This window comes from Trypanosoma cruzi, genomic scaffold (assembly GCF_000209065.1).
Source record: "Trypanosoma cruzi strain CL Brener 1047053513111 genomic scaffold, whole genome shotgun sequence".
NCBI classification, from domain to species: Eukaryota; Euglenozoa; class Kinetoplastea; order Trypanosomatida; family Trypanosomatidae; genus Trypanosoma; species Trypanosoma cruzi.
The window spans coordinates 42783-66461 of record NW_001849350.1 but is presented as its reverse complement, the minus strand read 5'-3'; the positions used below and the strand labels follow the sequence as shown (position 1 = coordinate 66461).

Below are 23679 nucleotides of genomic sequence, written 5' to 3'. Positions count from 1 at the left end.
TGTTGCTGCTTGTACTGCTTTGCTTGTATTTGTGATGATGATGAAAGATGATGGCGATGCTATTTGTTGGGTGTGTGCGATTCCATGCATTTTACAGCGCGTACCGGAGAAATAATCGCCATTTGTACTGCTGAGTTTTGAGCCTTGCCAAACCTCTCCCCTTCTTTTTTTTTTTTTTTCTTGTGTGTGTGCGTCTGAGTTCAGCCTCTTTCTTTCTCCTTCATTTTCTCTGCGTGGTGGTGTAGGGGGGCGTGGGGAGAACAGGGTGGCCGACTTAAAGACCAAAACACACACACACACACGCACAGACGTCCAAATATAACGAGAGGAAGATCGAGAAGGGACATGTCTGCATCGACTACTGCCCGTTTTCTCAGCATGGGCTCCATGTACTGCGCCGTTTGCGGGGCGTGGATGCCGCAGCAGAAGAGTTTAACGTCACTGCCACCAGTGATGTGTTGTCAGCAATGTGGAACGTACCACCGACAAAACAACAACAACAGCGGCGATGGTGTTTATGAAACGTCCACATGCAGCGCAAGCAACAACACCACTGCTGCGTTGCTGTTTACGCCGAAGGAGGTTCGTGCCGCGCAGGCTGAGGTGATGATGGCACGGGCAAAGGCAGGCACAACCGTAGGAACGACGGTCGGCAGCAAACATGTTGACAACCGCGTCTTGGAGGAGGCATTTTGTGGCACATGTGGTGTACACCGCCAGTGTAAAGTGTTTGCACGTCAAATACGAAGCGCAGATGAGGGGCAGACAATATTTTATCAGTGCATAACGTGTAATGCGGAGTGGCAACTCAATTCGTAACCTTTTATCTTCATTTATTTGCATTTAACCCTTTTGTTTTTGTTCTTCCATACGGCTTTTATGATGATTATTATTATTGACGGTTTTTCTGTATGCATTTCTGCCCGTCTGTTTGTTTTTGTGCGTGTGTTTTTGCTACGAATAAGACGGAGTGTGTGGGATTCCGATGAAGAGAGGGAAGATTGCCTCCACACGCTTCCCTTCGCTTCTCTACTCCCATTGGAGTTTGATGCGTGTTACGTAAAATTTATAAATCGCCGGTGTTTCTCTGTGTGTATGGTACTTATTTCTGAGTGAGTTTTACACGGGCCAATATTTCTCTGGATGATATTTCGAACCGCCTTCTTTACTTTTCTTTTTAATATTCTTCCCTTCTCATTCTCATTAGCGCACGTTGTTCTCTCTTACGTGTCAAGGTGCGCATGTCTCTTTTTTTCTCTCTCTCTCGCTATGTGTGTCTGTATGTGTGTGTGTTGGGCCCACTTTTTCTCCAGTTCTACAGGTATATTTGTAGATTACAATAACGTGTTCTCACGAGACGCGGCTTGTGTCCGTTTGCGAAGGATAATAGCGTTGGGAAGGGAGAAACAAACGGGCACGAGGGAATTATGAGCAGTGAGGGCACGCCGCAGCTGGCGGCTCTGAAGCAGCCAAGTGAGACCACCATCATTGATAGAACCATGCATCTCTTTGGCACCACCCAGCAAAGTTCACATGAATGCGAAATCGAGTCCCTCCCGCTTGAGTTTCTCTCCACGAACCGCGTGGTGTCTGTTTTGGAGAAGGCCATTGAGCGGTTGGAGCTGCTGGGTCTTTTGGATACAACGGCACCCGACGAGGGGGCCACTCGTCCATTTTTTCCCGCGATTGGCAGCACCACAAATGTAGGGGATGCCGGTCGGAACAAGTCCTCTTCTTTCACACCGCGTAAGGCGGCGGTGATGGTTGCCAGGAAAGAGGAGATGTCAACCAGGACAGTTTCTGAGCTTAACTCGGCGTTGTTGGCTGTTGCAAGCACACAACGTACCGGGCGACCCACCGTGGCGGATTTGGTGGAGGAGCAGCAACGGCTGGAGTTGCGCTACGGAGAGCTGCTGCGTCGGGCGAAAAAGGCGAGGCCAAGTCCTAATGAACCGGAGCTGGACCCGAGTTGCTTTGCCGCCGTTCAAGACACGGAGCGGGCGGCTGTTATGGAGGAATTAAGGCAGACATCGCGACGACTGCGTGAGCACAATAAGGCACTTTTTATTCAACTTAAAGATAATCCCAATGATGTGGACAACTGGAAAAAGATTGGAAATGAGAGGTCCGAGTTGATTCAATTGCTGCAGGCTCTTATAAGGGAACTGACATCAGGATACAACGCTGCGAAGGCGGCTGTTGCACAAGGAGGATTGCCACGCCCCAACAGTAGGCGCAAGCGCTCCGGTGTCTCGGAGAGTATAGGGACGGAGTCAAGGGAGGCTACGATGTCTCTCGTGAAAAATCGCTTTGGTAGCACCATTCAAATGAAGCGAAGTGTACGAGGTCCCACAGGGCCTCGTATCCCTCTAACATCGTTCTTTGAACGCTTCGCCAAGTTAATTTCAGACGAGCAGAATGCTCAACGCTGGGCCGATGAGCTACTTCTCAAGGAAAAGGAAATGAATCAGAATGTGAAGCAGCTTCAGTACGACCTCAAGGCTGAGAAGGTGCTGAAGGAGAAGGATATAGCCGAACGTCGCCAACGCATCGCCGAACTGAAGGTCAAGGTAAGACTGGAAAAGAAGCATGTAAAGGAGCAGAGTGAGGTGGTACGTGCCGAGGTAGAGGCTTTGAATGAGGCGAGGCAACGTGCTGCCCGGGATGAGGAGCGCGTGGTGCTTGAACAAATACGTGGATTGGAGCAGGAGGAACAAATGGAGAGTCGGGCGCATGCGGACTTCAAGGAGCACCTCATAGAGCGTACCGAGGCGATGGATGAACTTGCGAGCCAGTGGGAGAAAAAGAACCAGACTGAGATTAAGCGGGTTGAGGCACGCAAGATTGACGTTGAACAGATGCGGCAACAGTGTGCGGAGCGGTTGCAAAAGGCATTGAAGGACAAGGAATTTGAGCTGCAGCTTAAGTCACAGAGAGATGAGGAACGAAACCAGGAGGAAGCGGAAAGGACGGCAGCGGAAGCTCAGGCAAACCTGGAATACGACGCCGTTTCGCAGATTCAGTCTGCAATTCGAGCCATGTTTACACGACAGGCTCTCATTATTCTTAAGAAGAAGAACAGGAAGAAGCGGAAGGCAGAAAAGAAATAAAATGGCCATTGAAGCGAATGGATGAAAAGGGAAAAAAATACGCGAGTACAAATTTATTTCTACATCATATCTACTACGTGTGCGTAAATGTACTTATGCATGAATACACAAAGACGAAACGAAAAAAAAAAAAACACGAGTGGAAAAACCGTATGAATGAATGCCTGGAGGATAGAATGGATGGGGGATCCTATTTAGAAGTGTGCATCTATGTATGTTGATGTGCATGTTTATGTGTGAATGTATATATGTTTATTTGGTCCTTGTTGTTGTTGTTGTTGTTCTTAAAACTTGTGTTTTAGTTTCACTGTACACCAAATGCATTTTCACCACAGTGTTTGTATGTATAAATCGGTTACGTGGGAAAGAAATGGACCAGTGCGTCTTCAATAGAAGAGAAACTCGTGTGCAAACATGGAGTTGCTTTTTTTAGTCTCTGAGTCTTTTTTTTTTTTTTTTTTTTTGCATGACGGCACCTTTACGTCATCCCTTTCTGTACGGTGACATGTAGGGTTTCTCTGGCTGTGTGTGTGTGTGTGTTTGAATGGGGCAACGCACTCTGTCCATGCAGCGGCGGAAACGTTGCAAGCCAGAGGGGAAGAAGGAGAAGGAAGAGGTGGTGGAAGTCATGGCCGCGACGTCCCCCACGACGACGCGGCACCCACAAAAAGGAAGGAAGACACGTATGACGGAAGAAGAAACGGCCGCGTTGTTTCTTGCCGATCTGGCGGTCGCCACCACGACGAATGGCGATGCCATCGCTGCCCGTGAGACAGAAGGAGGGCTGTCAGAAGCCATGAAAAAGGGAGAAAATGCATCGACTACGAGGATTAAAAGCAAAAAATCTTCTCCGATGGCGACAAAAACCACACGCAGCGGGAAACGTGTCCCTGCTGACACGAGAAAGACCAGCACAGTGAAGCCATGTGTGTTGGGGTCAATGGATCTTTCAGCGATGCCGCTTGAAGAGGGCGAGGAGGATCCTTCGGTTTCGGCGGAGGTGCTGCGGCAGACCGCTGCATTTCTTGCGCGCCTCACACCGGCACGGTCGCAGCAGTTCTGGGCAATGCGTCAGATGGCACGTGGAGAATTGAGCGGTCGTTCGGCTGCGAGAATGAGAAGGACGGAGTTGACATCGGATGATAATGTGAGGGAGTGGGATGAGGAGGATGTTGAGTTTACATCGAGTGAGGGTGTCTATGATAGGGAGGTTTCTAGCGTGGCGGGCAAAGAAGAAATGTCTTCTTCTTCAGAGGGGGAGGGGGAGGAAGACTTCGCTTGGCCAAAAATAAAAGAAAATAAAACACATGCCGCCGCCAAATGCAAGAATAGAGTGACGAATAAAAAGAGGCCTCGTGGCGGGGCGCTTTTCAGCAGTAATCCGGATATTTGGGATGACTGAGGGGCAGTGGGGATGTCTTGCTGCTTTTTTGCACCTTTTTCTTTCTTTTTTCTTTTTTTTTTTGTTGTTTTTTTTATGCTGGCAGCCTGGAGGATAGATGAATTTCCAACTTGGAGAAAGAGGAATGACGATTAACCGCAAAGAACAAGGGTGCCCGTCATAAAATGTACACCTCGACGGTTTTTTTTTTTTACTCTCTCTCTCTCTCTGTGTGTGTGTGTGTGTTCAGAGAACAGGAAAGAAAAACCGTTAGGCTTTTGGTTAGGCGGTACACGTGCACTGCTTGTGTGTGTTTGGAGCCCTTATGAATAGGGAGGTGTTGGATCATGTGACTTTATGTATATTATTTATTTATTTATTTATTTTGTCGCAGATGATGTTTTGTTTGCTCTCTCTCTCCTTCTTTCTCTCTCTCTGTCTGTCTGTCTGTCTGTCTGTGTGCGTGTGTACTTAAAGAGAGTATTGTGTCGATGGGTGCGAATAACTCAGTCTTTGTTGCGTTGTGCAACATTGTCAAATCGTTCTGCACACACAGCTTTGAACTGTCCGCCATAATTTTTGCGGGCGTGGTGGCTTATGTCATTTGCATGCGTTTTATGGATCCTGTTTGTATGAAGTTGTTGGAGCGTCGTATTTGCGGCATCGACATCAACAAGACGACGCTGGAAAAGCGGAGGAAGATAGCAGAAAAGCCCCTCAAAGCCCTGGAGGAGGAGGAAAGGCGGCTTGTTGTGCCAGAGTCCCTTGGCATCCTTGCAGGCGCTGTGTATTTGTGCGTGTTGGTGCTAGAACTGGCAATTGTGTTCGGGCCCTCCATGCACAAGTTGGACGGTGCGATAACAGCCATCACGGTGATGTTGCTTCTTGGATTTGTGGATGATGTGTTGGATGTGCGCTGGCGGCATAAACTTCTTCTCTCGGCCATTGGAACTTTTCCAGTCATGTTGACATATGACGGGAGTGTGTCCATTGCCGTTCCACGTCCATTACTACCGTACTTTTCCACATCTTTTGTGTATCTTGGCGTCTTTTATCTGCTGTATTTGGGCTTGCTATGCATTTTCTGTACAAACAGCATCAACATCCTTGCGGGTGTAAATGGAGTGGAGGTGGCGCAAAGCATTGTCATTGCCTTCACATGTGTTGTTTACAACATTTTTCAGTTACGGTTAGAGACGGAGTTTCAAGATGGATTAGATGGTTCTGGAGACATGTATGTTCATAAAATGGAGACAGATGGCGGTGGTTCCATGCATGAATTAATGGCAATTGCACTTTTAGCACCGTTTATAGGTGTAAGTATAGCGTTATGGCACTACAATCAATACCCTGCTCGAATCTTTGTGGGTGATAGCTACACTTACTTTGCGGGAACTGTACTTGCTGTTGCGGGTGTGACAGGGCAGTATGGCAAAACCCTCATGCTGTTTTTTCTTCCGCAACTTATTAATTTTGCTCTTTCGCTTCCGCAATTGTTTCATTTTGTGCCTTGTCCGCGTCATCGGGTTCCGCGTTGGAATGCAAAACAGGATGTCCTGCAGAATAGCGGAAATTATACGCTTTTGAACGCCATTTTGTGGGTTTATGGAGACATGCATGAACGAGCCCTGACCAATGCGGTAGTGAAGATGCAAGTATGCTGCTGCATCTTTGGCCTTTTGGTGCGGTACATTTTTGCATCCTATATGTATGATCATATACAATAGAAGGCAAAAAAATAGCCTCTTTGCGTGTGTGTGTGTGTGTAGTAGCGCTATGAGGCAAACATGTATCTTGAGGCATTACTGGGAACCTAATATGGGTCCATGGAGGGGTATGTGGGGGAAAAAGAGGGCGCATCGTTTCTGTCTTGTGTCCTCTTTGATGTTTATTTTGTACATATACATGTACCTTTTCTTTTTCTCTTTTTCGATATATACGTATATACGTATAGGTACAAACGCATACATGTATGTGTTTTCACTTCTTCTTTTTTCTTCTCTCTTTTTTGGTTCTTGGAGCGCAATGAGCACGGCGTCTTCGGCCACCGCAACTAATGGCGTTGGCATTCACTTTGACAATGACACCGCTGCTGTTGCTGCTGTTGGTGGTGGTGTTCCTGGTGGTAGGGGAGGTGGTAGCAGCAGCTTCACTGCATACCACTTTGCATCTTTTGCCGCGATGGAGGTGACAGTGATAATCGTACCGCGTTTTACGATGCCACGCGTGTCGACGGCGTTTGGAGGGCGTTATGGTCCTTTCGCACCGAATTATCCCGTTGAATTGCCACTTTGGCTCGCGTTGCACATACGCCAAACGGATACATGCACGATCAATCCGCCACCCTTCATGACGATACCGTACCTCCGCAATGTGGTCGAGAAGGAGAAGGAGAATGAGGCAACCTTTGAGGCACTGCCGTTCTATTTCTTTGAGGTGGTGAAGAAACTCTGCGAGAACAGCGCTGCCGCGGAGGATGTACCGCATGTGGCCGAAGTTATTCGCCTTGTGGGGGAAATCAAGGCGATACGGAGGCAGAAATTACAGAGGAGCATGGCTGTGTTTGAGGCTGAGGGCTCCCCTGTGTACATCCCTGGCATCAAACTCACCAACATTGTGAATAATGAACTGGAGTATCTTCGCAGATCCTTTTCGAAGGTCCTCCAGCAGGCGGCGGAGATGAAGCGACGCAGGGAGCAACTTATTGGCGGGGCGGTAGAAGGCATGACACCACTTCGACCAAGCCGTGGGGCACCTTCAACCCCGGCATTCTCCTCTGCCGCAGTGGACGCACGCATGTCAACGCACAGTGGCATCGACGGGAGTTTCATCACCAGCACCGCGGAGGACACGATAGCCCCCACAGCGACGTTGCACGGTGCCGAGCAGCAGTCTGTGTCTAGCCAGGGCCCGACCACAACGGCCTCCTCGGCGATGGAACCCACAGAAACGTTGACCACCGCCACGGAAAGCATCGCGTCCCCACCTGTGAAGAAGAGACGGACGCTGCGGCAGACATAACAAATTATGCTCCACGCACATTCGTGTGCACACGGAGGCAGAAACTTCTTTAGGTTCTCTTGAGACGGGCGCTCAAAAGAAGAAATATTCCTTGGAGGATGTTTTTTTTTCTTTCCTTTTTCTCTATGTGTTTGATGGGAAGGGGGATGTTGATTGGCACTCCTGTGTCTCTTGCAGAGTTCTTTCCGTTAAATCCTTTTTTTCGTGTGTGGTTTTTCTTCTTCTTTTTCTGCCTCTTCCTCTTGCCGTTGCTATTGACATCTGCAGGTTTGTGTGCACCATTGCAGTTGAACGGAGGAAACGAACAAAATAAACAAACAACAAAACCAGGGCCCGCCTGCGGCATACGTGTGCACCGGTTTAAAAAGGCGGAGCAGGAGAGAAGGAATATAAATTGGAGCAAAAAGGGGGGAGGGAAAGAAAAAGAAGAAAAAAAAAAAAGTAAAACAACAGCGAAAAGCAAAAAAGGAAGAGGACAGACGAAAACAAACAACAAACAATCAAACGACAAAAAAAAAACGAAAGGGAAAGACAGTGAAAATGGACTTTTTCAATTCCACTAAGCATACTTCATCGTTTTTTGTGTTTCTTGAGAGGATGCAACACTACCCTGGCGACACACTACGCGGTGTGGTCGAGATAGCTGTGGAAGCACCACTTTATTTCACGACCCTGCAGGCCTGCGTTTTGGGAGAGGAGACGACGCGGTTTGGTACGTCTTTGACGAAGCGGATTGACACGGAGACGCGATACACGACATTTTACCGTCAGAATGTTATATTGGCGGGTGATCCTCCCAACCCTGAAACACGCTCAGCGTCCGAGGAGGATTTTAGCGATGTTTGGAGTGACAATGGGGGCAATTTTATGGAAGGCTCGGGAGCCAAAACCGTTGTAACAAAAGGACTCATGCCGGGGACGTACAGTTTCCCGTTTTCTGTGCGGTTACCAGATGTACTGCCTCCATCTTATGTGGATCACCGCAATACCGGCTCCTCAAAATTGTCTTATGAGGTGCGGGCTAAACTATTTGCAGGCTCACGTGTCCTGGCGAAGCACCGAGTCTACTTTTCGCTTAAGATGCCTCCGCTAAATCCAAAACGGTGGATTAAGGCACACATGGATAGGGGTTTTTTCTTCATTACACCATCCAAATCGGCAGTTGCAACTGATGACGGGACTGAAGCGAGTGAGAGCAATACGGGCAGTAAAACGGTTCTTATAGACCATCAAGTGTCACTTGAAAGTGCGATGGAACCCGGTAGGCAAGGCGGTGAAGGGTCTTCTTGCAGCAACAACTTTTTGGGGAGTACTTTTCAAGATGCTACTGCGAAGGCTTTCTTAAAAAACACAATGAATAATTGGCCTTCACCCGTGTCTGCGCATGAAAACAGCAGGAGCGAGGGCACGGATGGTAATTCGGGGATTATCATTCCCGGGGGAAATGAACATATTGCGGGAAAACGAACATGCGAACACGTTTTAGAGCGGACGGAGGGTAATCCCGGTGCCCACCCCTCTCCCTCCGCTTTTTTGAAGGAGAATTCTTCTTGGGAGCATCATCTTGAAGTGCCCGTCTATGGCGTCTTCAAGAGAGGCGTCGTTGATGTCTTTTTGATAGTTCATCAGATCATCGGCACACGAGGGAGTCAAATCCGATTTCGTGCCATTGTGGACAATACGCGAGGTGGGTCATGTGTGACAAAAGTGAAGTTTCAGATTGTTAGCCACATCACCATGAGATCGCATGCGGAGGAACAGGATTATAGGAGTGTTTTGACAGAAAAGGTGCTGCATGAAAATATATCTCGTGAGGAGAATCATGGAATTGCGGAGATGGAGTTGGTCCTTCCAGGTAATACACCACTCACACTTTTTACCCCCGGATACTCGTGCCGTACGTTTCTTGAGGTAAAGCTCTCATACTCACAGGGTCTTTTAACCCAGTCGGGGTCAGCGGGGGTTGAGATTGCTATTGTGGATCGCTTTACGGACTCGGATAGTTCCCGGCTTTTAAAACACTGGACCAACCGCTTTCTTGGCAGGGAGCTGGGTAAAAATGTGTGCACTTCCCCAGATATCATTTGTCCTTTTGTCAAGAATGGGGCAATGAAAGTCATTCAGGAGGAGTGCGAACGGGAGGTGGACCCCCTTTTATCTTCACATTCCTCCACATCTACCGCCCACGGGGGGACCAAGGCGCCAGGCCGACGCCATCAAAGACACCGTCTCAATTTCGATGAGGTTGCATATTATGCACGCGCAATGGATGCCCCCAATCCGCTGCTGACAATCCCATGGGATGCGCGCATTGAGGTGGAGTAAAATTTTCCTTAACTCCCCAATTACCCATACACATTGCAAATAAGTTCTAATTTTAATCATGTCAGTCACGCAAGTACACTCTTTTCTCATACCAATGGGCTGCTGTAGGTATGAAGATGAGGCAGAAAAAGCGGACAGAAGCAAATAAACAGCTATATTGAATGGAAGCAAATGAAGTATGGCTCTTTCCCACCCACCCCCCACTCGCTAAATTATGATCCCAGGCATCCTACGTACAAATAAGAAGAAAGAGGCGGAGAACAACGACATCAAAAAGGAAAACAACCAAAATAAAAAAGGGGAATAGAAAGGACAAATGGGAGAACAAAAACAGAAAACTAAAAATATTAAGAGAAACAGCGAGTTGAGCTTTTTTACCTTCCTCTGCTTTTTTTTTTTTTTTTTTTAGAAATACATTTCTACGGCGGGAGTGTGGTTGAGTGTGGGTGTTTTCTTGTGGTTTTTTCGTGTTTTTTTTTTTTTTTTTCCTTTTCCCCTCCTTTTTGTGTAGATGAGTATATGAGTGCATAGGATTTGATTTTGATGTGATGGTTCGTTTTTTTTTTTTTTTATATTCATTTTCTTATTGGTGCAATTTTTTGGAGGGAAGAGTGTGCGGCATTTATGAATGGAGGGGGAGGGAAGGAGGAGTCAACGATGGATGGTGCCTCTTTTTTGAACGTTCCCGCCCACCCGAGTTTCGGTTGCCCGATTTTTCTCTTAAAAGACACCGCCTTGGAGGGCAGCGAGTGCAGTTTCTTTTTATTTCTCATTCCACCCGCCCACTCCCTCACCACCACCACCACTACTACTGTGACTCTCCGCATGGGGGGGAGTTTTGTTGGCTGCGAGGCTCCCCCTTTTTTTTTTTTTTTAGGGACCGCCGCTTCGTGGGGTCCGCAGCGCGCCCGGTTTTCATAGGACGAGCCTCAATGGACCGATTGGTTTACTGATGTATGGGCGTGGGGTGAATTTTTTCACTACGAGTGCGGGGGCTGCCAGGCGCACTGAACCCAGCCGTCATCTCCCCACCGTTGCCCCCTTCTCTGTCTGTGGGAATAGGGGGGACCAGGCCGCATCCCGGCGCACATTACTTTCTTTTCTTTTCTTTTTTTACCCTCCTCTTTCCCCTTTTTTTTTGTGTTTGTTTGTTTTTGTTTTGTTTTGTGCAGTTGTCATCTTTTCTGTTTGTGCCCCCGAATTCTTTTTTTTTTCTTTACTTTTTTTTTTTCCATTTACTGGAGCGCTGAGGTTTTCTTTTTTTTTTCTTTTTTCGTTGCCGTTTGTTGTTGTTGCCGTTCTGCTTTATGCAACGCTCCCTGCAATTTTCTCTGGCGGGCTGCTTGTGGAGTACGTTCATGCGACAAGATTCCAGCGAAAAACGGAATGCCTTTAAATGAAGAGAGAGGGAGAGAGAAATAAAAGGAAAAGTGCATGGAGGCAGGGAGAGGAACCGCGAGGAAGGCGGAAAAAACAAGATTGAACGGAGGATGAAAAAACAACAAAATAAAACAAAAAAAAGAAATGTATAATGTTTTGATAACATGCTTGCGTGGCTTATCCACGCCTGGGGATACAAAGTTGTGTGCGCCTGCGTACTGTTTGGCAGGTGTTTTGTTTTGTTTGTTTGTTTGTTTGTTTTTTTGTTTTCTGTTTTTCTCTTCTGCTGCGGAAATTTTATTTTATTTTTTTCATTTTTCTTCTTTTTTTTTCTTATTTTTGGTTTGGTTTGTACTGTACGTGTGGGATCTACGCTGTGCGACATGCGATACTACTGTTGCGTGCCAAACAAACAGCAAGTGGCGGTGGTGGGGGGCGGTAGCGAGAAGCTAAAGCACACAGGAAGAGAAAAGAGAGGGAGTCCGTGAGACGGGGGGAGGCTCAGAAGGAACAACGAGGGTTGGGAAAAGCAGAGCGACTAGGCATATTACTTGCGATCACGCATCCATACGCCCGCAGTGGAACATAGCCAACAACTACAGCAGCTGAATTAATGGAGGGCTTCTCCCCCTTTCGTGTTGTGGGGGCTGTTTGCGGTGAGGTTCCCGTCAGCAGCACGGTGTTGTATGGGGCACCGGTCTTGATGGTCGCTACAGGTCGCACCTTCCAGTTGTTCCGTGGGAAGGAGTTGTCCATGTTGCGTGGCGGGCCTCATTTTCATAGCCGCGTGCGGGCAGTGGCGCAAACCGGCAAGTACCGCTTTGTCGCCGAAGGTCCCCATGTGCATGGCTTTACACACCACAAGCCAATTTGGACATGTACGCATCACGACATCACACAGAGCAAAGTAAATCACCTTCTTGCCGCGGATGATATCCTGTTTTGTATTGGGCAAGACAAGCGGGTAGCTGTGCGGGCGGTGAAGTCGGGGAAACTTCTTGGAGAATTTCTTATCGAGCGCAGCGAGGAGGTGCGTGCGGCCATTTTACCCACCGGGTACACGAACAAGTTACTTGCTGCCACCGTGGAGGGGTCGTTGCATTTGTATAACTTTAAGACCGGTGTCTGCTTGTGGTACGCGCAACGGGAATCGGATGCCCAGATTTTGTCGCTTGCAGCCGGCAGGTATAAAGACATCATCGCCTACGGCACGAGCTGCGGCCGGGTTGTGGTACTGAACCTTCTCACAAATGAGGAGATCATGACGTTTGAACATAAGTACCAGGGGACTGTTTCTGCTTTGGCGTTTCGTGTGGACAAGAGCATTTTGGTCTCTGGAACGACCGCAGGTGAAGTGGTCTTGTGGGATCTTGAGAACCGCTGCCTTGAGGGTGTTCTTACACGCAGTAAGCAGGTGCGTTCTGAAGTCGAGGTGTTTGAAACTCCACACACGGATGCTATACATTCTATTGTTTTTCTGCCAACAGATGGTACTACCATGGTGACGGCGGGGGCTGATAATGCGCTGATGCAATTTAGGTTTGATACCGTTGATGGCCTCGGGATGCTTGTGCGAGAGCGTCGTGGTCACATGGGTAGTTGCACCAATGCTCTCTTTTATAATACAGATCTGCTTCTCACGGCTGGGACGGATCGGGCGCTTCGTGTAACGCATGTCTTTTCGGATCGTGCTTCCTGGGAATTATCACAAGGTAAACTAGGCCGGCGTGGTCGTGAAAAACAAATGGGTCGAGAAGCGTTGAAGGCGACACCTGTTATTGCCATGGCCAGTTGTACCGCGAGGAACTATCAGTGGTCAAGTGTCGTCTCGCTACATGAAGCCTCCGCGAAAATGTGTTGTTGGCGAATGGACACACGTTCTTTGGAGTGTAAATTGAGTGGTATTACAACTTCCATGCATACTGCACGCACTGTCTCGTTGAGTGATTGTGGGAATTTTGCCGTTGTCGGGTACTCCAGTGGTAATGTGGCAATTATCAGCATCCAGAACCGAAGTGTGAAGCAACTGTTTGACGTTGCACTTCAGCCAAATGATTTGGCTCATACCAGCTCTGTAGAGTGCGTTGAAATCGCTTGTGGCAATAGTGTCGTTGTTACCGCGGGCTTGGATTCACGTATAAAGTTATGGGATCTTCTCACAGGTTGTTTGAGATGTGCTTTACAAGTGGACTGTCCAATGAGTAAGTCTTGTTTACACCAGCCCTCATCGCTCTTTATTGTGGCACAGCACTTTAAAATTCGTGTCTATCACTGTAACCCCGATGTAGGCTTTGATGAGGATTTCCTCGCAACACCTGTGCGAGAGTTTGACGGGCACAATGGTCCTATCACGGCCCTGGCCTTGGCGCCGGATTCCTACCGTTATGTTGTGTCTGCCTCTGGCGACGCCGTGCTCCTCGTATGGGATCTTGCAGCCGCAGCTTGCGTCGGCCAGTACCGGCTTGCGTCCCCTGCCACCTCGCTTAGCTTTCATCCGGATGCACTTTTTATGGTTTCCACACACGCAGGCGAACGTGGCGCATTCTTGTGGTCGAACAACCTGCGTTACGGGTTTGTGCCTGAGGTTGTGACGGACCCGAAAGGGCGGCGGATAGAGCAACTGCCGCTCCTGCACTTTCCAACCGCGCATGGCGGAGATGAGTTGCAGGAAGACGAGCAGGAACAACACCATCAGGACGAGGAAGAAGAAGAAGTGAGCGGGGGGATGAATTTTAACGGTCTTCAGCCGCCGGGCAAATTGACAACGACAATGAGTGGTCGGAAGGAAGAAGAAGAAGCGGAGCTTTTTGATGCGTCGAAAGACAGTGCACTTATACGGCGCCAGCGGAAGCAGGAGCAATGGGCGCAACTTGATGGAATTGTTTCCGGAGGTCTACGACTCGCCGGAGTGCCCCGTTCCCTGTGGTTTAACCTCACCCTTCTGGATCAGATCAAGGAAAAGAACATGCCACTTTTGCCACCCAAGAAGCGTGATGTTCCCTTCTTTCTCCCCACAACACAAGAGCTGCGTCCAACGTTCCTTGTGGTGGCATCCTCAGGTAAAGCTGGGGAGGCGGCAGCTTCTCAGACACATTTTGTGGGTGCGTCTCTTTTAGAACGGACTCCGGTGCAGCACATGTTGATGCAAGGGGAACATGAGAAATTGATGCTGCACTTGCTCGCATTGAAGACGCCGCAGGCCATAGACTTGGAGATTAAGCGTGCCGTGGAGTACACCGACGGCGTATCTTACTCGAAGGAAGAAATTGATTGTATCAAGAGTTGTGTTTGTGGGCTTTTTTCTTTTCTGGCGGTGTGGCTACGGCGACGTGAAAATGTGGATCTTGTGCAAGGGATTTTGGCTGATGTCATCCGTTCACATGGCACACTGTTGACCAAGTGTGGGGGAGAGATGGTGGCGGTGCTTGAGGAAGTGGCACAATTGCAGAACGCGGTACGGCACAGCATGGATCACCTAGTGGGTTACCCGAGCTGTCTTGTTGGTACCTTTTCGGGCTCACTCTTTTAGTTTCGTTTAATTTCTTCTTTCTCTCCACTTTCTTTTTGTGTTTGGATGATGGAGAGAGAGAGAGAGAGAAAGGAAGGCTGAAAAAGGGGCGTTGAGAACTTTGAAGCGAAGAGGAAAACAACGATGGCAACGAAAGGAAAAAAAAAAAAAAAAGGAAATTAAAGAAATTTAACCGATGGGCGTTTTATTTTATTTTTTTAAATGCGCGACCATTCTCGTATAAAGTTCAACGGTTGAAAAAAAAAAATTATATAAAAATCATTTTAATGCGATAGCGGCAGGGGTAGGATGCAAACACGCACACAAACTATTCCACTTATGGGCATTTTATTTCTGTTGAATTATTTATTTATTTTTATTCTTTTCTTTATGAAAATGCATGCATTTATGTCTCTGTTTCTGTGGGTATCTATTTTGGTTTCTGACTTCCCTTATGGGCTATTGTAAATTGCTTCATAAGTGGGGTGAAGGGGCGCATGCCCACGATGGAAGCGTTCTCGGCGGGAGAAGCGGCTCACATGTTCCGCCCAAAGATCAACAGAAACAGTCGTCGTCTTGTAAGTGGAAGTTTTTCTGTAGAAGAACGACAAAACCATGACATTATGCGGCGAGAACGGCACCGTCAGGAGCTTTTGGCGAGGGCAGAGGAGGAACGTCAGCGCACCGAGACGTTTGCCCCCGTCACCAACCCGCGTGTGAGGCGCAGTAACGACACTGTAGATGGTCATGAAAACAGTCGGACCGCACTTATTCGCAAAGTGCACATGAATTCCGTGGAGGAGACATTTCATCCTGTCATCAACATCAAGAGCCAGCGCATGGTCACCAACGGCACATGGAAGAGCACGCACCAGCAGTCACAGGAGGCTTTTCGGCGCGTACGGGCGCTGTGGCGCACCCACGCTGGGGTTGGAAGTGGCGAAATCACTCTTGGTGGTGTATACGCAGCGTTAAAAGAACTGGGGTTGCAAGCACCCTCCACCGTTGTGGATAAATTTCTTCTGGCCCTCGGTTTGGATGAATCAGCTGGTAGACGTTGTGTGCCTTATGATCGGTTTGTGAAGGTTTTTACAACCGTGCTCCGCGCCGCACTTATTCCCGTTGCTGTGAAAAATAATACTGTGAATGACGATTCTCATGACGATGATGATAGCGCCTCCTCGGTAGGAGGTAAAGAGAAGCCTGAAACGGATGAACCTATTCACCCACGCTCGATGTCCTCACAGGGCCCCGTGCCCACCATGCGCCATGCCAAACGTCTCGATTCTACGACGAATGGAAGGAAGATCGCAGTTACGGATACATCACAAACGAATACCTCCAGAGCATCAGTACCGGTCATGCAGCGGCGTTTGCGGATGAAGAGCGGAAGCACGGACGCCATTCCGTTTGACGGGGAAGTTAATTCTCCGTCACCCATTGCACCGTCGTGTAGCTCGCGTTTCAGGGATCCTGTGATGGATGACCAGCGAGTGTTGGAGGGGTCGCCTGGGCTGAGCCGTAGTCCACATCCGTGTCTTTTAGAGACGACGAAGAAAAAGAAAACAACATATGACCCGCTTGAAGGATGCACATTTGCTCCAACGATTAACAAGAGAGTTAAAGTGGTGTCATCTACGCCGCTCACAGCAAAAAAAGAGGGAAGTGAAAACGACGGGGGAGAACCGTTTCCTCAGATAAAGCGCAAATCTTCCGTTGTGGTGTATAAGTCAAAGGAGGAGCGAGAGCTGGAGGAGTGTACATTTGCTCCCAACACCGCACGCTTCCACAAGGACCGTGATTCACTGGCATGGTGGACGCGAGAACCATTTGTTGGTGCGGGCACGGAATCCACGGCGGCCTCCGCGTCTGGTTCTCTCCTCACAGCAGAAGATCCTCCCGTTAAAGGCGGCGCTGAAGAGGATACAGAGGAGAAGCAGGGGAAATGCCGCAGAAGCAGTAGCGATGGCCGTTTGCATCAGCAAGCTGTAATTCGAAATCCCTCCCCTTTACCCATTGCTATGGGATTTGACAAGGCGGTGCAGCGGATGCTGGAGGCGAGGAAAAAGACCCGACCAAAGTTTGAGGAAATGCTGCGCGCCTCCACGGAGGAGTCTCATAAACCCTTGCAGCCAACCGTTGTGGAACCATTTTCCCTACAGGCCGAGGCGCGACATCTGCATCGGGAGCAGCAGAAACCGGTGCTGTACGTTGATGTCGACTTACCGAGTGGGAAGACGGGACGCATTGGCGTTCACAGGGGGGATGAAGCAGCAGATCTTGCAAAGCGTTTTGGCGATGCGTACGGATTGAACGAAGAACTGCGGCAAAGACTGGAACTTTTGCTTTCGGAAAAGCTTAGAGAACTCTTAAGGGAGAATGGGCGTACGCTGTGGCTCTGAAGGTGCATCTTTGTAGCGGGTGAATCAAGTGGCTGGGAGCGATGAAGCTTTGAATGTGCACAGATGCCTCTGTTTCACGAGTTCAATAATAACACGTATACATCCTGACGGATTAGACGAGGTGGTGGAAAGAGACTGAAGCAACCCAGCACCGTCCAACAAAGCAATATGAAAAGACGATCCAAAAAAAAAAAAAATGAATGGCTGCGTAGAAGAGATTCAATTTTTTTCTTACCGGTGACGGAGGCACACACGCCCTGGCGGTTTGTGCAGCGGTGGGAAAGAGAACCCACACCAATCAAAAAAAATTTTTTTTTTTGGACTGTTTCTGTTTCTTCTGCATGCGTACTTCCCTCTAATTGCTGATGTCGTTTTTCTTTCGCTTCCCTTCTACCTGCTTGTGTATGCGTGGACGAGTAACGGCGTTTTTGTTGGTGAATTGAACATACCATTTAATTTATATGCGGACGGCAACGTCTCTCACGCTGGGATCGTTCACAAACACGACAAATGAGTTCCTTGAAGCGGACTCGGGAAGGTAATGATCTGCATGACATTCGGGCGTCCTTCCAGCGGGTAAGAGAGAAAACCGCACTGCGGCGGAGTGGGCCATACTTTCTTGAGCGCATTATTTTCCCCCGCCTTCTCCAACCAAATTACAGACTTGGTGGTGGGTTTCCGGATCCGACGCGCTTGTGCTGCGAAAAGGGCACCGGGTCCCCCCAACGGCACGGGACACTTGCCCTGCCCCAAAGAATTGAAGCTTCCGCGTGGCTTCGCCGGTTTCGGTTGTTGCGACTCCATGACTTCCACAGGGTGGTGCCACAGGATCAAGTGACAGGGACATTAAGTTCCATTACGGATATTGTGTTTGACATGCAGGAGCAGTTTGCTGTGGCCTGCCAGGCGCGATGCCTCTCTGTGTACAGCACAGAGCGATGGCTTGAAAGTTGCGAGATGTGTGAGGAGCCCAATGATGCCTCTCCATTGGTTAGAGTGAAGGGGCGTGAGTGGCATGGTTTTCGCAGTGGCTTTTCTGCAGTGCAATTCCTCTCATCATCGCTGCAACTTGTAGCAGGTTACCACCGTGCCCCTTTTGTTGATATCTTTGACTTGGAAGAAGTGGACGAGGAAACCTGCGAGCCGCAACAACGCTTTTCTTTGACAGAAGACCACGTTGATGTGCACGGAACTAGGGGCGGCGGCAACAGCAGCAGTAGGGCCAGTATTGGCACGAATACTGAAAGCATCTATGCAAATGACGTGGTGGCCGTTACAGAACACGTTAGTTTGGCGGCACTTTCTTCTGGCCGCACGGTGTGGTTGGATCGTCGCAGCGGTACGGCCATCACATGTACCGGTGCCTTTTCGCGAGTGTATAACATTGGGCAAAGAGGCTCTCTTTTTGCCCTTCATGATCCACTCACCGCTGTTGCATTTCTCTGCCGTGATCATCCCATCAACATTTTGTGCGGCTCCATGTCAGGGTCTGTGCAACTGTGGGATGTGCGTTGCGTTCGTGAATGTGTTGCCATGCATCAAGCACCTTCCACCATCTGCCGTCTGCAGCCGTCCTACGCCTCATCGCTGCGAAGTGTCGTGTGGCTCAACAACCAAGCGGGGGATGTGCAGGGAATAAATGTGGGGCATAGTGACATGTGTCTGATTGCAGAGGCAAGGTGTGCCGATTTCATGCAGACAACTGCGGCTTTTGATTCACCGTCGTTGCGAATTTCAGTGCTGGACCCACCGGGTCTCATTGCCTTTCCTTACGCATCCTCCAATTTGTTGGTGCTCTTTGACGTGAGCGCGTTGATGAAGCCGTCACTCTCCCCAACCGCACGCCATATGCCAGACATTCATGACGACATGGACGACGCTGATGATGATGATGGACAACATGCGCCATTCTCGTCGTTGTCGCATGGAATTGAGGAGAGGCACATGATATCGCCACCGTCCTCCCTGCATGGGGGCGTGGTGTATCAAATACCGTGTAACAACCTCATAAAATTTGGACAGTCGCCAACAATCTCCGCGTGTGGGATATGGACGAAGTGTGGGCGCATCGTTTCTGGTGATGCCATGGGTTCTGTGTGGCTTGCGTGACGAGTGTGAAAGTGCAGCTGTCGCTTGTGTGTGTGTGTTTGTGTGTGTTTTACTGTTCTCATGGGGATCCTCTTCTTCGCTTTTCACCCTTTTCATTTGGCACCTCCCAGCAGTGAGCGAGAGGAATTTTATTTATTTATTGTATTTTATTAACGAAAAAAAAGGGGGGGGGGAGGTGAGGTGAAACATGTTCTTTTGCCCTGCAGCTGCGACCGCTTTGCTGCTCTGCTGATGTGTTGTGCATTCAAAGAAACAAACAAACAAACGGGCAAAAACAACAAAAAAAAGGACGCACTTTTGGAGGAGGAGGAGGAGGGGATGAACGTCAAACAAAAGAGAGGGAAGAAGTCATGATTTGTTGTGTAAAACCGAGCCATTGGGCCGCCTATTCGCATTTGCACTCACACACAACCGCACGTGTTGTTTGCCACCCCCTTCCCCATATTCTTTTGCAATTATTATTTATTTATTGGAAGGGGGAGAGAAAAAAAAAGAAAGAAAAGGAAGGAAGAAATAAAAACGAAAAGAGGGAAAGAAAAAGAAGACCAAGACGGGTAGTGGTGTCTTCTTTTATCTTTTGATTGGTAGGGTGAAGAATGCTACGTTGCAGCATGCTTCGGCGTAGCATGGGGCCTGGTGCCAGCTATGTCAACACCGTCTTTGACACGGTGGCTAAAAGGTATGACCTGATGAACGATTTGCTCTCGCTTGGTATACATCGAAGGTGGAAGCAACATTTCGTGAATGATTACGTGCGCCCATGTCCTGGTGGCAAATTTCTGGATGTTGCTGGGGGCACAGGTGACATTGCCTTTCGAATTATAGACGGTGTCCGATTAAAGGAGGAAGTTTTTGGTCTTGTGCCAACATTGCGGTATTTGACAGAGGTGGTAGTGTTGGATGCCAACGAAAATATGATTCGTGAGGGAGAGGCACGTGCAGCTCGAGAGGGATATCTTGACGTCAAGTGGGTTATTGGCAAAGGAGAAGAGTTGCCTTTTGATGATATGAGCTTTGATAGCTACACCGTGTCGTTTGGCATTCGTAACTTCAGCGATCGTCCTAAGGCGCTACGTGAGGCCTATCGTGTGCTTAAAGTTGGCGGTGTTTTGAATGTTTTAGAATTTAGCAAAGTGACATGCCCCTTTTTGAGTTTGCCATACGATGTGTGGTCGTATGGCTTTATTCCCATGGCAGGACAAATACTGGTAGACAGGGAGAGTTACCAATATCTTGTGGATAGCATACGTGCCTTCCCGGATCAGGAGGAATTTGCAAAAATGATAAGTGATGCGGGGTTTGGGTATGTTCGCTATGAAAATCTCACGGGTGGTATTGCATGCATTCACACAGCCGTTAAGACGGAGGCAGTACGAGTAAAACCTGAGAAAAGCCCTTTGGAGTCGGTAGCAACGAAGGCAAAGGAAGAAAAAAACAGCGTGGATGATGAACAGCTCAACCCTGCGTAATAACCAAATTGTTCCCTTTATTTTATTTTATTTTATTTTATTTTATTAAGAACTTATATGAAGGGAATGTTTACGAGAGGTCTGTCCAACTACATGAATGAATATATCCCAATAAGACAAAGATATTTCTGTATGATGTTTTCCTTGAAAGACGGCGATGGAAGGAATTACGATTAGGGGGAGGGGACATGGTGGCTGTAAAAGGAACCTAGGGTGTACCACTGAATAACGAATAAATATGTATTCATGTATATACCAGGAACAAATATTTAGGAAATGGCAGATTCAATGCCTTTTTTTTTTTTTTTTTCCAGTTAACGGTTTTTTTTTTTTTTTTTTTTTCCCGTACTATTTTATTTTGTTGGATAATTTTAGGATCCGGTCATAAAATTGGATGAGACTATTTCTTTTGTTCAATTGTTTTTTTTTGTTTTGTTGCTGTTGTTGTTTTTGATTATTTGGAAATGTGGAGTGGCATATTAGGGAGAGAGATGTGCGACGGGTACACCACATACACACGGGGAGATATTTATGCGGGAGTGTATGTGTTTGCCGTTGCAGTGCTCAATAGTGCAGTCGACATGGATAAAAAAAATTATTATTATTATTATTATTATTAGTGTGTGGCCTCTGTGCATGAGTCCTCCTTTTTTTTCCGTTTTGTAATCTTGTGGCCTAGATACGATATATACACAGAAATACATACATTATATATATAGAGAGAGAGAGAGAGAGGGAGGGAGAGGGAAAGGTGGTGTCTGTGTGTGATATATATATATATATATAAACTATAGAAAGAGACGCAACACGCACACACACACACACAAGATGTCATTACTTGAAAAGAAGCAGGATAACAGTGGCGGCAGCAGCAATAGTAATAGCAGTAGTAGCGGTGGTGATTTCAAGGCCAGGAAGGACAATGATGGAAAAGCAGAAGAGGGGGGAGAAGAAAAGGATGGACGGCTACGGACACCCAGATCGTACGCCATGTTATCTATTCCACGTGAGCTGTCACATACACCTGCCATTGCTGGATTATCTCCTACTGTTCGAACGCCATTTATTCAGAGATGCCATTTGCATCACGGTGACTATACCAGTACCGACAACAAGGATGAGCATTATCGGCAGCCGTTGGAGCATATGACAATCATATTTGAGGAGGACAGTCTGAAGCTGACGACGACAAGTTTGTTAGGTAAGGGGGGTTTTGGTCGTGTGTATGCGGCGCGGTCCAATGGGGGTGAGTTATATGCCTTGAAGGTATCCGCAAAAAAACTGACTGAGGGTGACTGGGCCCGTCTTCTGAAGGAGGTGGAACTGATGAATCACTTCTCACGGCACCCCAACGTGGTGAAGTTTATCGCCGCTGGACGGGATGAGGAGACGGCGTATGTGGTGATGGAGTGCTGCGCCAGCCGCTCACTGCACGATGTTATCGCCAATCACGGACTAGATGTACCGGAGATTCTGTGGGTGGGGTGGGCTCTTGTGGACACCATCGCCTTCATGCATTCAAAAGGATGCATCCACCGTGACCTGAAACCGCAGAATCTTCTTTTTGACTTTGATGGGAATTTGAAAATTACAGACTTTGGCCTTTCCAGTAGAATTGCGGAGGCGCAACCACGCAAGACAGTTGCGGGCACCGCTATGTACATGGCGCCAGAGATTGCGGAGGCAGTTTACAAGCGTATGAGTCATTCAACCCATCAGCCGCCGCTTCAGTACGGTCAAGAAGTGGATACATGGAGCATTGGTGTCGTGATTTACGTCATGCTGACACGCATGAACCCATACATGGAGGCAATGGAGAAGAGAGGGACGCGGGAAATGGATAAAACGCAAAAAACTCTCTCACTCTTTAATGCTGTTGCGGATGCCGCATGGGAGTGGCCAACAGGGTGGTCAGGCGACCCGGAACTCTGCGATCTTGTAAACCGGGCACTTCATCGGGATACCAAGAAGCGGGCCACGCTGCAGGAGGTGTTGCAACACCCCGTGTGGAATCGACGTCCGCTGTCATGCCCACTCTCCCTGTTGTACAAGTTGAATCTGCTGGAACGTCCCTCTTCCTCTTCTGTTTCACGCCATGGCTCCACACGCCGTTCATTGACTCGTCTTGCAGACAATCTTCCAATTCCCACAGGAAAGAGGACGGCAGATGATGTGCTCGCGGAGGGAATGCGGCGCGTCGTATTAACGGAGCAAAGGGCTCGTGCAAATTTGGTGTTGGAACATCACGAAACGTTACGTGTCATGCTGGAGTTGTTGAAACTTTCACGTGCGGAGGCGGACGTCAGACGGAGCATTTGTGAGGACGAACAGAGATACCGCTCTGTGATTCAAAATCAACGGGTTACACAGCGAAGCAGACGCAGAAGGAGTGAGGCACTCGTATCGTCATTTTCCGCGGCAACCGTAGCGACAGAGGCGGGACCCGTGACTCGCTCCTCGCGCTCGCACAGACAGTCTAGCGTCGTTCTGGTGGCGCCCGCGGCTTCCACGAAGGAGGAATCCGGAAGAATTGTCCGTGCCTCACCCGACAAGTACGCCGTGGTTTATCCAGGACGAGACACCGCTACACGGTGGTCGTTGCGTCCTGTGATTTCACTCCCTCGTGAACTAAACAGCGAAATAGAAGAGTTTAGGTGCCTGAACCATCACATCATGACAAAATTGACAGCTATGCCTCATGGGTACAATGGGTTTGATTGTAATGTGTGTGATCGTGAGATTCTTAAGATTTCTCCTGAAACTCCTGCCTTCCGTTGCTATAAATGCGACTACGACCTTTGTATGCGATGTGCCTATCAAGGGCGTCTGAAGGACGTTAATTTTGTGTGCGTGTCATGCGCGAAAAAGTTTACTTCTTCTGCAAAATTGCAGGCCCACTCGTTACAGTGCCGTGGTCCTAGCTGGAGTCCATCCCCACGCCGTTCCTCACGTATGAACACGATGCTGTGGGAGG

The 23679-nt window shown here is 48.5% G+C and overlaps 11 protein-coding genes across 11 annotated transcripts, besides 26 other annotated features; all 11 read left to right on the top strand.

Annotated features, from left to right (window-relative positions):
- Positions 1-23679: part of a sequence feature (heterozygous, non-Esmeraldo-like haplotype) that runs on past the window's edge.
- Tc00.1047053503823.84 (DNA-directed RNA polymerase, putative) lies at positions 346-819 on the top strand (the record flags this gene model as incomplete). Its single annotated transcript, XM_810138.1, has 1 exon — positions 346-819. One exon carries the CDS (start codon positions 346-348, stop codon positions 817-819), a length of 474 nt encoding a protein of 157 aa, XP_815231.1.
- On the top strand, positions 1428-3110 carry Tc00.1047053503823.90 (hypothetical protein, conserved; the record flags this gene model as incomplete). Its single annotated transcript, XM_810130.1, has 1 exon — positions 1428-3110. One exon carries the CDS (start codon positions 1428-1430, stop codon positions 3108-3110), a length of 1683 nt encoding a protein of 560 aa, XP_815223.1.
- Positions 3311-3362: a microsatellite.
- Positions 3374-3393: a microsatellite.
- Positions 3554-3574: a microsatellite.
- Positions 3655-4512, top strand: Tc00.1047053503823.100 (hypothetical protein, conserved; the record flags this gene model as incomplete). The annotated part of the gene is made up of 1 exon (XM_810131.1): positions 3655-4512. The coding sequence occupies one exon, from the start codon at positions 3655-3657 to the stop codon at positions 4510-4512; it is 858 nt and encodes a 285-aa protein (XP_815224.1).
- Positions 4548-4587: a microsatellite.
- Positions 4846-4877: a microsatellite.
- Positions 4914-4950: a microsatellite.
- On the top strand, positions 4983-6218 carry Tc00.1047053503823.104 (UDP-N-acetylglucosamine--dolichyl-phosphate n- acetylglucosaminephosphotransferase, putative; the record flags this gene model as incomplete). The annotated part of the gene is made up of 1 exon (XM_810139.1): positions 4983-6218. One exon carries the CDS (start codon positions 4983-4985, stop codon positions 6216-6218), a length of 1236 nt encoding a protein of 411 aa, XP_815232.1.
- On the top strand, positions 6460-7512 carry Tc00.1047053503823.110 (hypothetical protein, conserved; the record flags this gene model as incomplete). The annotated part of the gene is made up of 1 exon (XM_810132.1): positions 6460-7512. One exon carries the CDS (start codon positions 6460-6462, stop codon positions 7510-7512), a length of 1053 nt encoding a protein of 350 aa, XP_815225.1.
- Positions 7725-7756: a sequence feature (CT-rich).
- Positions 7875-8041: a sequence feature (GA-rich).
- Positions 7929-8044: a sequence feature (A-rich).
- Tc00.1047053503823.120 (hypothetical protein, conserved) lies at positions 8053-9837 on the top strand (the record flags this gene model as incomplete). Its single annotated transcript, XM_810133.1, has 1 exon — positions 8053-9837. One exon carries the CDS (start codon positions 8053-8055, stop codon positions 9835-9837), a length of 1785 nt encoding a protein of 594 aa, XP_815226.1.
- Positions 10287-10342: a sequence feature (T-rich).
- Positions 10969-11005: a microsatellite.
- Positions 11039-11111: a sequence feature (T-rich).
- Positions 11456-11493: a microsatellite.
- Positions 11513-11558: a sequence feature (T-rich).
- Tc00.1047053503823.130 (hypothetical protein, conserved) lies at positions 11831-14746 on the top strand (the record flags this gene model as incomplete). The annotated part of the gene is made up of 1 exon (XM_810134.1): positions 11831-14746. The coding sequence occupies one exon, from the start codon at positions 11831-11833 to the stop codon at positions 14744-14746; it is 2916 nt and encodes a 971-aa protein (XP_815227.1).
- Positions 14929-14949: a sequence feature (AT_rich).
- Positions 14983-15014: a sequence feature (AT_rich).
- Positions 15086-15106: a sequence feature (AT_rich).
- On the top strand, positions 15223-17127 carry Tc00.1047053503823.140 (hypothetical protein, conserved; the record flags this gene model as incomplete). Its single annotated transcript, XM_810135.1, has 1 exon — positions 15223-17127. One exon carries the CDS (start codon positions 15223-15225, stop codon positions 17125-17127), a length of 1905 nt encoding a protein of 634 aa, XP_815228.1.
- On the top strand, positions 17638-19236 carry Tc00.1047053503823.150 (hypothetical protein, conserved; the record flags this gene model as incomplete). The annotated part of the gene is made up of 1 exon (XM_810136.1): positions 17638-19236. One exon carries the CDS (start codon positions 17638-17640, stop codon positions 19234-19236), a length of 1599 nt encoding a protein of 532 aa, XP_815229.1.
- Positions 19361-19389: a sequence feature (AT_rich).
- Positions 19482-19522: a microsatellite.
- Positions 19717-19774: a sequence feature (GA-rich).
- Tc00.1047053503823.160 (ubiquinone biosynthesis methyltransferase, putative) lies at positions 19833-20705 on the top strand (the record flags this gene model as incomplete). The annotated part of the gene is made up of 1 exon (XM_810137.1): positions 19833-20705. The coding sequence occupies one exon, from the start codon at positions 19833-19835 to the stop codon at positions 20703-20705; it is 873 nt and encodes a 290-aa protein (XP_815230.1).
- Positions 20722-20752: a microsatellite.
- Positions 21027-21047: a microsatellite.
- Positions 21300-21324: a microsatellite.
- Positions 21423-21456: a microsatellite.
- Positions 21473-21493: a sequence feature (AT_rich).
- On the top strand, positions 21534-23679 carry Tc00.1047053503823.169 (protein kinase, putative; the record flags this gene model as incomplete). Its single annotated transcript, XM_810140.1, has 1 exon — positions 21534-23679. A coding segment is annotated over one exon (2146 nt), but the record flags the coding sequence as incomplete, so codon positions are not given.